This window comes from Erpetoichthys calabaricus, chromosome 4 (assembly GCF_900747795.2).
Source record: "Erpetoichthys calabaricus chromosome 4, fErpCal1.3, whole genome shotgun sequence".
Classification (NCBI taxonomy): Eukaryota; Metazoa; Chordata; class Cladistia; order Polypteriformes; family Polypteridae; genus Erpetoichthys; species Erpetoichthys calabaricus.
The window spans coordinates 322462612-322477611 of NC_041397.2; the positions used below are offsets into that span (position 1 = coordinate 322462612).

At 43.3% G+C, this 15000-nt stretch overlaps 2 protein-coding genes and 1 long non-coding RNA gene across 3 annotated transcripts in view; 1 reads left to right on the forward strand and 2 right to left on the reverse strand.

The window, feature by feature from the left end:
* Positions 1 to 15000, reverse strand: part of LOC114643526 (NACHT, LRR and PYD domains-containing protein 3-like) — a 2412635-nt gene that overhangs the window by 2342399 nt on the left and 55236 nt on the right. Inside the window, exon 9 of the mRNA XM_051925773.1 lies at positions 2449 to 2622. Within this exon, the coding sequence (XP_051781733.1) occupies positions 2449 to 2622 (174 nt within the window). The remainder of the gene's footprint in view (positions 1 to 2448; positions 2623 to 15000) is intronic.
* LOC114643530 (protein NLRC5-like) overlaps positions 1 to 15000 on the forward strand; it is a 1801805-nt gene that overhangs the window by 594036 nt on the left and 1192769 nt on the right. The gene's annotated exons all lie outside the window — the stretch shown is intronic.
* Positions 1434 to 2424, reverse strand: LOC127527391 (uncharacterized). The gene is made up of 2 exons (XR_007934706.1): positions 1843 to 2424; positions 1434 to 1674 (listed from the first exon to the last, which is right to left on the reverse strand). It is a non-coding gene; the product is annotated as an uncharacterized LOC127527391 (long non-coding RNA).

The window sequence follows — 15000 nt, forward strand, 5'->3', positions numbered from 1 at the left end:
AACACTGCTGCCAGGCGTCTAACAGGCCCACCAAACACAATCCCATCACCCCAGTCTTAGTGTCTCTACACTGGCGTCCTGCTCACTACAGGATTGAGTTTTATTGTTTTTTAAGACCCTAAATGGTTTAGCTCCCTCTTATCTCACTGACCCCTTACACCCGCACTCTCCTTCATGGTTACGGGGGTCCGCTGACCAGAACTTATTGGTCGTGCTGAGTTCTCTTTTTAAGCTTAGAGGGGCCGTGTGTTTGCAGTAGCTGTCCCTCAGCTTTGGAGCAGTCGACCTTTATCTAGGAGGTCAGCGCCGACTCTGGTCACTTTTAAATCCCACCTAAAGCCCACCTTTCTGACTTGGCTTTCTAAACTTGTCCGTCAGTATTTCTTTACTGTGTCTACTGTGTGTATTTGGGGTATTTATGGTGAAGCTGTGCAGCACTTTGGTGGACCCCTGATGTTATTAAATGAGCTCTTTAAATAAAATTGACTCGACTTGACTCTTCCTCTCCTCCTCTTCGTCTGTACTCGTCCCCCTCGTGTCACTGACTGTCCATCACTTTCTAACTCTCTCCTCCTTGCCCCCCTTGTTCATCTCTCTGTTTGTTTTCTTGTCCCTATTCCTCTTTTTCTAACCCAGCTGTCCTATAGAAGCCCACCCTCAGGCTGGGGTCCCCCACTCGTTTTCTTTAGACCCTCATCCCACTCCCACTCTGTTTTATTTTCCAGTTCCTTCTTAATTCCCAGTTCAGTTTATTCCCCTCTGTCTGTCCATCCATTTTCTAAGCCCCCTCAGTCCAGTTCAGGTGGTGGTCCCTCAGTGGCCGTTTGTCCTCATCAAGTCAGGACCCCACCCTGGATGGCGCCAATCCATCCCAGCTCCACACTCCTCCATGTTCTCCTCGTCTTTTCTTTTATTTCTTTTTTAACGGCTCACTTGTTCAGGTTACTGCTCACTACGAGGACACGACTGGAGGGGACGGTGAAGTGGAGACGACAGAATAAAAAAGAAAATCAAAATCAAAACTGAACCTTATGGGAGTTAAAGTGTCACCAAAGGACAATCAGCAGATGGCAGACAGGACTTGGGGGACACGGAGCAGACACGGGTTCAAATGACACAGAGTGATGATAAAGAGGAGCGCTGCTGGTGTCCTGGTGGTGGATCAGCGTCCTGTCCAGGGTTTGTCCCAGCCTCGTCCCCAGTGTCACTACAGCCTCAGGCCTCCTGTCACCCAACAGCTGGACTGTCCACCTCTCTTTGCTCCTCGGTGGGACAGGCAACTTGGGGGGCTTTTTACAGGATGATCTCCACTGCTTTACTGCCACTAGTGGTGAAACTCGGGGGTCTGCAGGTCCGAGTCGGCTTGAGTTTTGTCACCCAGAGGGTCTCAAGGTGTTCAAAATAAAAGTGACGTTAAAGGAGGAGCACACAGGCTGAGGGGACATGGAGAGTTTATTAAATGAGGAGCAGAGCTGAGAGGAGAAGAAAAAGAAGAAAGAGGAGAATTTAGGGAGAGTGGATGGGGGGCTCCGTCACTGACAGGGGGGTCAGTCTGATCACCACTGCTGGTCTTCTCATGTGATGATAGTCAGCTGACGTCCAGACCCCCTCAGCTCCTCCCGTAGTGACCTCAGGTTCCTCTTCTCACTCTCACTGATCCCGATACTCCACAGCCTGTGAGGAGACACAAGTGTGAGTTACAAACAGCAGGGGGCGCCACACACACACTGGACTGTCACACTGACACGCCCCCCTGATGTCACCCAGAATTCCTCTCAGTGTCTGTGCTCATCTAAGTCACATGACGTATGTGTTGGCCTGTCAGTCACTCGGTCCACTCACCGATTGGTCAACATCCTCTGAAGGCCTGCTGGTCGCGTCACATTTCATAAAGAAGGTGGTCTGTCCAGTTGATGTGCTGTTGCCCCCTCTGTCCCCCTGCGGTCACTTCCTGTCTGTATCTCTAGTGCTCCGTCTCTCTTCATTTTCTCTTCTTCTCCTCCTCACTCTCATGTCTTCTCTCATTTTATCTCCTGCTCGTCTCTCATCCTCCATCTTGTTTCTTCCTCTTGTCCACTGATCCCCCCGTCTGCTGCTCTGCTCTTTCTTGTTTGTTCCAAATGACCCTCAGCCCCCAGACTGTCATGTCCCCCTCTCCTCCTGTCCACACTGTCTGCTGTCCTGATCCCCCTTGTGTCCTTGTCCCCCTGTCTCTGGCTGGACACTCAGTTGCTGTCCATTTCTTCTTCTTCTTGTCCATCTCACACTCCTCCTCCTCCTCCTCATCTTCCTCTGTCTGTCTCTCCTTATCTTTGTTGTCCTTCCTGTCTGTCACCTCAGTCAGCTCCACTTGTCACTGTCACTCTGGTCACTCCGTGTGCTGTCATGTGATCAGCCCACCCATCAATAACACATTCACACCCCCCACCCCTCCCCCTCTTTACTCACCACAGTCCTTTTAATTTACAGTTGTCACTCCTGAGCCCCTCACTCAGCTGACGAGCCCCTGAATCTCCGAGGTTGTTGTTGTTCAGGTCCAGTTCAGTCAGCTGTGAGTTTGGAGACGAGAGGACTGAGGAGAGAGCTGAGCAGCAGGCCGAGGTGAGACCACATGACTTGAGCCTGTGAAGAAGAAGAGAGACGAGTGAGGACAGACAGACAGACAGAAGGACACACAGCACAAGGGCTCAATGACTGCACCGTCTTCACTGAAATGAACTTTGACCCTGAGACCACCGCTGTCCTTATAAGGTAAGGCGCTATATACCTGACAGCATCTTCTGCCTTCCTGCCACACTGACTGGTGACAAGTCACTCAAAGTGACATGTGGACACTGGACAGGAATGTGAAGGACATGAGGCTGACAGTGTCCTGCACTCGAGGGTCCAGACAGACTTGTCAAAGCCGATGACAGCTGAGGGACCACCTTGGATTTGAGTCTCTAACTGAGGACTCAGCACTTGGAGGGGCTTTGACTGATTTGCAGGACCCCATCCACAGATTCCTGTTAGACACGCCGGTCACTGCTGGACATCGGAGAGGGCAACACTCGAGTGTCTGTCATGGTGGGCTCTCCTGATGTCAGACCACTTAGACAATGAGGACCCTCTGTCTGTCTATTGTGACAAAGACTGGACTGACTGTGTAATCAGTGACATAATGGACAGGATGGACAGGACTGACATGTGACACTTCTGACACTCACACTTCACATGCTGACCGGTGCCACTGACCAGCTGACCTCAGTCCACTAAAGGCCTCACTGCTGGTCACCTCAGTTCTCTGATTTCTCTCCTAATTTGTAATAAAGCCAGTGGACGAGCTCTGAATGGACACTCAGCATCCCAAAGTCCAGTCCCCTGGGCACAGAGGTGGTCTGAGTGGACTGTGAAGTGACCCCCATTACTGCTGACCACTGCTGCCCACTCCCAGCTCTCCTCTGACCTGAGCTGCCCATTCAGAGCAAAATGGCAGAGTGACCTGCTAGCATCGCCACCTGCTGGTACGTGTTAGAAATGACATAATTGACATCTCAGTGACATCAAACCACACGGAGAATTAAAGAATAAAAAGACAAGAAGAACAACAGCAGCTGGGCCACCAAAAGAGAAAAGAATCAGAAGATCACAAGAAGAACACGTCAGGGGCTCAGAAAAGGAGGAGAATCATCAGGAATTCAGCAGTCCGGACCACCAGCATTAACTCACCTGTGAAGATCAGGAAACAAATCAAAAGAACAACAACACATCCCATAATAAACAGACAGAATATGAGAGAATGTGAAAGAAAACCAAACAATTGTCTCTTCATAGCTGAGTCCTAAATCACAAGCAAATCCTTTTAGTTCTGAAGACACAAGTGAAGCCCCCATGGCAGTCTGTTTGAGGGGTCCTGCATCTCGAGGTCCGACCACATAAACCTCACAGTCTGAGGGCCAACGCGATTCTCTCAATGACTTCTTCAGAGCAAACAATAAAACATAACACATGTTACTAAATAAATCCTGAAAACGTCACTCTGTGACAATGACAATGACGTGTGTGACATTAAAAAGTATTGGCGCCCACTGCAACTGTCCCCGTGTTTAGGACCCCCGTCATTTGTGTGTTCTCGATGTCACATTAGGATACGCTGGTTAAGGTCGATGTCTGCAGACACTTTGGAACACTCAAATGAGGACATGTCCCCTGTTCAAGGTGCCAGTGTTGTAATAAAGGGTGACACCATTGTCATCAATCAAGTGACGATTTGTCTAAGAAACAGGCGAGACTCGAGCTGTGAGGGTAGAATACACGACAATGGGGTCACGTCACAAGTCTGATGTGCAGGACACCAACAGAGGAGCACATGGACATCAGGAGCAGAAAAGTGACGTCAGAGAGCGGCTGAGCAAATGTCACTTTGTCACTAAGGGTCACAAGGGGGGACAACTGAAATCAGAAACTAATAGAAAGTGCTGGGGATTGTGATGGACACTTGAGGCCACAGGAAGAGAACTGGAGTGTCAAGATAGATAGATAGATAGATAGATAGATAGATAGATAGATAGATAGATAGATAGATAGATAGATAGATAGATAGATAGATAGATAGATAGAAATTTTATTTTTAAAGTAACCTTTATTGTAAACATAAGCAGAAACATCAACATAACCACATTCACAGTCACTTTATAACAAAGCCACATTTCAGACTAAACAGCAGAGCCATACATCAGACCCCCACTACTCCCCCCTTACTCTCCTCCTACTCCACACATTACTAATCACGTGGTATTGATGCCCACCATTTCTTTCTCTTTCTCTTGCCCACCACAGTGAAATCAGAAGTTTATTTTCAGCTCCCCTTCATTGACTGAGCACAGCACCCCTTTCACCCCCCCACACATTTTCAGACCCCCCCATTCTATTCATCTGTTTATAAAAAGCAAACTCCAGTCTTATTCTTAATAAACATTCAACTTAAACATCAAACAAATATCCGTCGGTTCTGACCCACATTGCTTATTATTTCGACTTTTTACAATGGCCAGCTTTGCTTCACCTAATAGAAAGTTGAACAGTTGAATCCTGCATCGAGTTTTCTTATTATATTTACTTCCAAAAATGAACAGGACTTCATTAAAAGTTCTAATCAAATTGGTACACAAAGCTTTAAAGAATCTGAAGAATCCCGCCAGTCGATTACAATACAAAAACAAATGAAAAATCGTTTCTTTTTGTCCACAGAAAATGCAAGAATCATTTTCATCTTCTTTAATAATGTTTAAAAAGGAGTTGGTGGCAACGATCCCATGCCCAATTCTCCACTGCACGGCTTGTTCAGCTCTCTCCATGCAGACCCCCTGTGCCCTTCCACTCCCAGCTTCTCCCTCCATGGAGTGTCCAGCACAGACCCCAATGCAGAGAAGTGAATCCCCTTATCGCAGTACTCATAAAGCTCTCTCTTGGTCAGAGAATCAAAGCCCCCCACTGTCCCTTTAGTGAACTGAACAACTGAATGGTCCTGAAGTAATGAGAAGTCCACAGCGGGGCAAACATCCAACTTATTACCAGTGGAGCTGATGGAGTCATTGAGTCAGTGGTGGTCTTTAGCTAGTGCTGAATCGTCCTGACTGACTTTACTTCAAGAAGAGAAGCCAAGACTTCAGCATCAATAAATAACTTGGTATTGGCATCATAAATCTGTGCCAGTGTCAGGACCTGATGCTTAATAAGAACTGAAACAAAACTCTCACTGTGCAAGAGAGGGCATGAAAAGACAGAATTAAAAATTAAAGGTTCATTTTGTAGCCACCCAGTCGTATTAAAATTCCTCCTAAACACCAAGTGCCAAGTTAATAGAACACCTCTGTAAAATTTTGGCAACACAGAAAGGTCCATTTTTTGTGGATTTATCACCAAAAGTGCTTCATCAAATCCTAACCCACCCACATGATGAAGGAAACTCAGTGCTAACTCCCTCCAACTCAGGGAATACGAAACACAGAAAAGCTTCTGTAGGACTTGGAGACTGAGGGCTGCGACTTTTGAGGGGATATCCAGAAGTCCCTGACCGCCTTCTTCCAACGTTAAAAACAGCACACTCTGCCTTAGCCAATGCAAGCCGTCCCAGAAGAAATCGACCAAAACTCTTTGGATCTGCTTTAAAAGCCCCAGAGGGGGGTCACCACACATGAGTTTGTGCCACAGCATTGAGGCCACCAAATTATTGATGACAATCACCCGCCCTCTGTATGACAGTTTAAGTACGATCCACTTCCACAGACGAGAGGTCACTTTCTCTAAGAGTCCCTCCCAATTGCTCTCATCCACCCCTCACTGCCCATGACCACTCCAAGATACCTGAAGCACTTCCTGTTCCATTTTAGGCCACCAGGCCAGTCTGGTAGTGGACATCTAGACCAGGAGCCCAGTAAGAAGGCGTTACTCTTAGTCCAATTGATTTTTGCTGATGATATGTTCTCAAATATTTGTTGGCAAGAAATTAAAACTTCAATGTCCCCCTTTGATTTGATGAAGACAACAATATCATCAGTGTAGGCCAAACATTTGAAATCAATATTTGCGCAGGACGGAAATGTCACCCCCTGTAATCTCCGCCTCAACAGAAAGAGAAACAGCTCAATGGCCAAAGCGTAGAGCAGGCCGGACAAGGGGCAGCCCTGCCGAATTCCCCTCCTTACTGGAAAAAGTGCGCTCAGAGTGCCGTTAACTTTTAAAATCCCAAAAACATTGGTGTACAGCAGTGCAATCATCTGAACAAAATTATCTCCAAACCCAAAACATTTCAATGTTTTAAACAAAAACCGGTGATCTACTCGGTCAAAAGCTTTCTCCTGGACAATGGATAAGATTCCTAAATCCATCCCAGAAATATCTGAGGCTGAAATGATATCCCGCAATACAAAAATATTGTCATAAATAGTCCTGTCAGGCACACAGTACGTCTGACAGGAACTGACGAGCAGGTCCATCACAGTCCTCAGGCAGCTGGCCAGGGCCCTCAAGAAGATCTTATAGTTCATGCACAGCAGGCTCATGGGGCGCCAGGTCTTTATTTGGCAAATGTCTCCCTTCTTAGGCAGCAGAGTGACGACTGCTCTTCTGCAGCTAAATGGCAATTCTCCATCCTGTAAACTTTCTAAGAACACCACGTTCACCTCCACACCCAGCAGGTACCAGAAATGTTTATTTAATTCAGCTGGGATGCCATTGAGTCCTGGTGCCTTCCCAGTATTTAAACATGCCAGTGCATCTGATAACTCCTGAAAACTGATGTCTGCCTCCAGCTTCAGCTTCAGCTACAGACTGTGTCTGTAAGTTTGGGTAATCTGTACAAATAGTCCAACATGGCCGAATCATCAATTACATCATCCTTAGATAGATAGATAGATAGATAGATAGATAGATAGATAGATAGATAGATAGATAGATAGATAGATAGATAGATAGATAGATACTGTAGATAGATAGATAGATAGATAGATAGATAGATAGATAGATAGATAGATAGATAGATAGATAGATAGATAGATAGAGATTTTTTTTTAAAAAACAAACTTTATTGACAAAAAAAACATCATTCAACTATACAACAAATTACACATTATATTATTATATTATTACACATTATATTACATGACATACATTTTCATGTTAAATATTTTTGGAAACACAACTGAACCAACAAACTCTCCTAAAAAACAAACCGCAGTTCCTCATTAATACAGTCACATAATATACTATTCACATACCATATTGTTTTAAATTTGTCAATATTCTTTTGTGGATTTGTAAAAATTAATATCTATCAAAATGCGACTAATTCACAATATTTTTAAAACTACAATTGGATCTTGTAAACCACTCCCTATAATTTTATAATTTCTGGTTTTCCAAATGGCTAATTTACTTTGCCCCATAATAAAGTTTGCCAGATTTACATTGTTTACATTTCTTTTTATTTTTTTAAAACCGAACAGAAAGCCCACTCTGGTGTACACCATTTCCAATCCCATAAACAAACCTCTCTATTAAATTAAACAAAGGCTCCAGCCTTGTACAGAACATAAAGCAGTGTAACACGGTTTCTCTTTCCCCACAGAAACAACAACTGTCAGACACCCCTGGCGTAATAATTGACAAGAAGGAGTTCACAGCTAAAATCCTGTCACGTTTGTTTTCAGTTGACTAGATTACTGTAACGCAGTCCTCTCAGGAATACCCAAAAGCCAAGCAAAATGACACCTTTTATTGGCTAACTAACAGATTACAATATGCACGCTTTCGAGGCAACTCAGGCCCCTTCTTCAGGCAAAATGGAATCTTACATCTTGCCTGAAGAAGGGGCCTGAGTTGCCTCGAAAGCGTGCATATTGTAATCTGTTAGTTAGCCAATAAAAGGTGTCATTTTGCTTGGCTTTGCTCTACATTCATAATGGCTAACACGGTACAACACCCTAGTACTACAGGAATACCCAAAAAAGACATCAATCGTTTGCAACGAGTGCAGAATGCAGCTGCTAGAATCCTAACCAGGAAAAGAAAATCCGAGCACATCTCTCCAGTTTTGATGTCACTACACTGGTTACCTGTGTCATTCAGGATTGACTTTAAAATTCTGCTTATGGTTTATAAAGCCTTAAATAATCTCACCCCATCCTATATATCAGAATATCTGACACCTTATATTCCAAATCGTAATCTCAGATCCTCAACTGAGTGTCTCCTTAGAATTCCAAGAGCAAAACTTAAAAGAAGTGGTGAGGCGGCCTTCTGCTGTTATGCACCTAAAATCTGGAATAGCCTGCCAGTAGGAATTCACCAGGCTAATACAGTGGAGCTCTTTAAAAAACTACTGAAAACACATTACTGTAACATGGCCTTCTCATAACTTCACAGTAATTTAAATCCTGATACTCTGTATATCCAATTTATTATAATAACTATCCATGGTAGCTCTAAAATCTGTACTAACCGCTACTCTCTCTTCTGTTTCTTTTTCTGGTGTCCTTTTGGTGGTGGCTTTTGCCACTACCATCTACTCAAAGCACCATGATGTTCCAACAGTGAAGAATTAAAAGCCAGAAGTATGCATGTCCATCATCATCAAGTCCTTACATGAGAACCCTAACTACAAAGACGACTATTTCATTTATGTTAGGTAGAATGCCCAGAGGGGACTGTGTGGTCTCGTGGCCTTAAACCCCTACAGATTTTATTTTTTTCTCCAGCCATCTGGAGTTGTTTGTTTGTTTTTTCTGTCCCCCCTGCCATCGGACCCTACTCTTTTTTTTATGTTAACTAATGTTGTCTTATTTTAATTTCTTATGTTGTTATATTTTTTTTTATTTACTGTTCTTCATTATGTAAAGCACTTTGAGCTACTTTTTTGTATGAAAATGTGCTATATAAATAAATGTTATTATTATTATATTATGTAAGACCCTCCACTGTAAATCGCCCACCCTACTGGTCAATGGTGGCTTGTATAGTGACCTCCAGGCTGGCTCTGAGAATTCTGTGCATCTGATCTGTCTCCTCCGTGGAGTGTCTGCTATCGTCCTCAGAGAGTCTCGGTGTCTCACCTTTACACACAACCAGTACATTTGTTTCCCTGTAGTCGTTGGCAAAGGCAGGTCCATCAGCCTCTGCACTGAAAGAAATTTGCTCTGCTCCACCGTTGTCCAGTCACCCACAGGAGATACCAAAAGTGGTGGAAACTCATGATCCTCAGGTGGATGAGTCCGTTCATTGAACATGTCTCTCAGGAGTGTCGAGCTCTCAGCTGATAGTGAAGCCTTTATTTGTGTTAAAAAACTCCACCACTCGCAGTGACCGCACTCCAATCTGTTGTGTAATTTCTTTTGCGTTATTCTAACAGAAATTCTCAGTCAATAACATGTTTTAGTTTTGTACACCCTCCACTTTTAAGATGATTAATAAAAGTTTGAGATAGTCCCACTGAACTACTGAACTTCACATTATTGACAATGGGCTCTTCCAAAACCCAGAACAATGACAGGCTGTCCTCATCCCCTTTAATTGTCACCATCTGCCAGGCTCTAAAAAGACTCTTATAAAAGTCTGCTAAGTCCGACATCTCAAATTTATTCACCTGGCACAGCAGCAGAGTTTTTCCAAATCTCAGGTGTTCAATGTGATCAAAAAAACGAAGTGCAAAATCCATCCATGGTTGGTGCTCAGAAGGATAGAACAATTTCTGTATAGTCTGTAGCCGGAATGTAGCAACTCTGCTGACCACATCTATAATTCCTTGCTCACCTTCATCCAGTGGCTGAAACAGGACACTTCTCCTAAGCCAATGCAGGCCATCCCAAAAAAAGTTGATTAAAACTTCCTGAATACTCTGAAGCAGCTGTGCAGGAGGCTCTAAACAAATGCATTTATGCCACAATCCTGAGGCTATGAGGTTGTTAATGATGAGCATCCTGCCCCTGTAGGATAACTGAGGTAGAATCCACCTCCACCGTGAAAGCAGATCCTTCACCTTCTGCAGTACTCCATCCCAGTTCTTTCGTATGAAGTGTTCATCCTGAAGAAACACTCCTAAATATAACAGCCCTCCAGATGACCACTGCAGGTCACCAACCAGTTATGGTGGTTTTAAACCAGTCCAGTTGCCCACTTTGATACCACTGCTCTTTCCCCAGTTTATTTTAGCTGAGGAAACAATTTCAAAAGATCTCTGGCATTGAAGCAAAATGTCAACGTCCTCCTGATTTTTAATGACGATAATGATGTGCTGAAGCGTGTGCTGAAACCTTAACAGGTTCCGCAGTGCAACATGAAATCGATAGACCAGTCAACACTCCTCTCAGTTTAACCAGAAAAGGTTCCAAGGCCAACACGTAGAGCATTCCTGACAAGGGGCACCCTTGCCTGACTCCTCTTCTGACAGCAAAAGGTTCACACAAACCACCATTGACCTTAACTACACCAGAAATGTCACCATATAATAGCTGAATATATTTAACAAACCGGTCCCCAAACCCAAAAGCCTTCATCACTTCCCATAAATATGAATGCCTGACCCTGTCAAAGGCCTTCTCTTGGTCAATAGAAATAAGACCAATCGGAGAGTTAAATGTTTTGAATTAAAAAAATATTATTGAAAATCGTTCTATTAGGGACACAATAGCTCTGATCAGGATGCACCACCTGAGCTAAAACAGTTCACAATCTGTTAGCTAGCGCCTTTGACAGGATTTTGTAATCAGCACAAAGGAGGGACACAGGCCGCCAGTTTTTGAGATTTTGTAGGTCACCTTTTTTTGGCAGTAGTGTTATAATCGCCCTGCGGCAACTCTGAGGTAACACACCTGTTTTTATACTGTGGATGAACACCTCCAAAACATCGGAACCAATAACATCCCAGAAGTCTTTATAAAATTCCACTGGAATGCCATCAATTCCTGGGACTTTTCCATTATTCAACTCCTTCAGTGCAGCAGTGAGCTCTCCTAGGCACAACTCCTTCTCAAGCTCTTCGGAGTCTGCATCACGAAAGTGCGGCAAATCCTTCAAGAAGGTCTGCTGTTCCTCAGTCTCATACTTCCTCTGTTGCAAAAAGAGTCTCATAAAACCTTTGTACCGCCCGCCTTATCTCACCGGGGTCCTGAGTCTCCTCACCATTATCCTGTCTTATGCAATGCAAGATCTTACATTGAGAGTTCTTTTTCTCAAGTCCAAAAAAATACTGGGTTGGTGCATCCATGTCAGTTATCTGTTGGAATCTCGCCCTCACTAGAGCCCCCCGAGCCCTTGTTTCCAATAAGTGGGCAAGGCCCTTCTTCTTAAACCCAAGAGTTTCAAACAACTGGACATCTTGACCCTGATCTAGAAGCTACTGAATCTGAATTATTTCAGTTTCTAACATTTCCATGTCAGACTGTAGTGACTTTGTGACATTTCTGGTGTACTCCTGACATAATAAACGAATGTGGGTCTTCCCAACCTCCCACCACTGCTGTAAACTGGTGAACTCCTTCTTTATGAGTCTCCAACTTGCCCAAAAAAAATGAAATAACTCTTTAAAACTTTGATCTTGAAGGAGGAGCGTATTAAAATGCCAGTAGGCACTACGAGGCTTATAATCAGTTAAAATCACAGAAAAAGACACCAAACTGTGATCTGAAAACCCAGCAGGGGTAATATGACAGTTTTTAAATAAACCGATATGGTGTTTGAAACAGTAAACACGATCGAGCCTTGCCATTGAAATAATCCCCCCATTCATCCTCCCCCATGTATATTGCCTAGTGTCCCCATTTTTATTTCGCCACACATCTTCCAGTCCTGTCCCACTCACAACTCTCTCTAATTCCTGTGCTGAGCGTGTATGTGGCTCCAGCCCGTTATTCCTATCTTTTTGCGTAACAAGGGTGCAATTAAAATCTCCACCTAGAACTAGAACCTCATGTGTGCCACATTGTGTCAGCACACCCTCCAACTTCTTAAAAAAAGCAATTTTCTCGTTTCCATCGTTCAGGGCGTATACATTAATAAAAGTGAAAGAATTGCCTTGAATTTTGACACGCACTTTGAGCAGCCTCCCCTTCACTATTTCTTCAACATCACAAAGAACTACTTGAAAATTCTTGGAAAACAAAAGAGCTACTCCAGCACTAATATTCAAACCATTACTGAAATAAATGTCCCCTTTCCAATCCCTACTCCACTCCCATTGATTTGTGCTGTCTATATGAGTTTCCTGTACAAAGATAACTTTTAAATCTTTTTGCTTTATGAATTCAAAAAAAGCCAGCCTCTTATTATTATTTCTTCCACCATTAATATTCAAGATTCCTACATTAAAGCAAGCCATGTTAACAGAAAGTATAAAAATATTCAAGACAAACCACAGATCCCAGTATATACAGGACCTTGTAAAAGTTCCAGTTGTCCTCTCCATTATTGCTTATTTTGTTTTAACTGTTTCTTCAGTCTGCTTGACAGATTCTTTAATCTGAGAATCTCTTTATCAGTAAACAGGACAGATGAGGACTTTTCTTTTCTTAGGCTTTGTATTGATGAGATAAAAAGTTCCACATCAGGAAAGTAATCGGTCACATCTACTCCTCTTCTGCCCTCAGTTTCCGTCACAAAAGTTCTAATACTTTGTGCTCTGTACCCCCCTCTGCCTTTACATTCTTGCAGGTCAGACACAGTTGAACTATCAGACATTTCCTCCTCCGCCTCCTCATCTTCCTCACTCAGCCCAGCCGCGTTTTCACTGTCTGCCTCAACTAGGGCCGCGTACCTGCCCTGTGTAACAGGTGGGGCTGCAGCAGGACCCTCGCCTTCCTCAGCAGCACAAACCGTAACATTACTGCGTTTTCGTGCGGTTCCTTCCTCCTCTCCGGCTTGTCTTTTTTTAGCAGGCCGTTTAAACCCATCGTATTGCTCAGGGGCGTTATCGTCCCCTTCCTCCATTTCGATCTCTCCCCACTCACTTCCCTGTGCTGTAGCAGAATCTTGTGCTGCACTTTCATCCCCAATGTCTCCCATCGATACTGGTCTGTACATCTCCCCATGAAGCAACTCATCTTCCTTATTTAAAGGTTCAGAAACATTGACACTCTCCTCGGCCCGCGCTTCCTCTGGTATTTTTGTTTTTTCATTACCATTGAGTACTAAAAGTCGATCTTGTAAATCATCATGAGTTACATGTAGCTTATCACGAGCAACTGCTCTGTTCACTTTCTCTGGACAATTTTTAACCAAATGCTCCTCACTTCCACACCCAAAACATTTAATTTCATCCGAACTCAGGAAAATCACATAATTGAAACCATCAATTTTAAATCTCATAGCAACATTTAAACTTTCACCCATTCTGTTGAGTACCATGTAAACTTGTCTCCTAAAAGACATTACATGTTTTAACTCCGGAGACTTGCACCCCAAAGGAATATAGCGGATTTTTGACACCAAACGACCGTGATGCACTAATTCCTTTTCTATCGTCTCATTTCTCAAAAATGGGGGAACATTTGATAACGTTACTTTACGTGCCGGCGCCGCCAACGGAGACACCTGCACAAATGAGCCATCGATCACTACACCCTTCTCTACAATTGTCTGCACCAGATCGACAGAACTCAAAAATAAAACGATCGAGCCGTTCATTCGTGAGGCGAACTTAATATTCTCACAACCGATCACAGTGCCTACCGCCAACACTGCACTTTCTAAGGGGAAAAAAACATTACAGAGAAGTTTTATCCCATGGCGGCGGCTCAACCGCTCTAAATTCACAGCCATTAGGGATAAGAAACGGAAAACCTTGCAAACAATTCACCAAGAAAAAGAAAATGAAAAAGTTAGGAAAGAGAAAGGAAAAATACTCAACAAAACACTTCACTCACCAAACCTACAGCCCACCACCAGCACTCGTGCCAGAGCAACTACCCAACATGCACTGCGACAGTGAAACAGGAAGGAAGCATATAGATAGATAGATAGATAGATAGATAGATAGATAGATAGATAGATAGATAGATAGATAGATAGATAGATAGATAGATAGATAGATAGATAGATGTGAAAGACACTATATGATAGATAGATAGATAGATAGATAGATAGATAGATAGATAGATAGATAGATAGATAGATAGATAGATAGATAGATAGATAGATAGATAGATAGATAGATAGATAGATGCCACAGTCCATCCCATCTTCATTTCATAAATATCCACCCAAACCCTCGCCCCTTCATTCAGCCCTTCCATTCCCACAATTCCACTCATTTATTACAAAACTCTATAGATTTCTGCTCATACATATTCTATTAATAATAAAGTTAGAATTAGAATACAAAGTGCAGTTCATCATTGTCATAATTACACAATACATTATTTACACACCACTTATCTTTAAACTGTGAAAGATTTCTAGTAGATTTATACAAATTCAGATCCATTTCTATTCTACTTTTACAAGTCATCTATACTAATAAAAGGCAAAGCC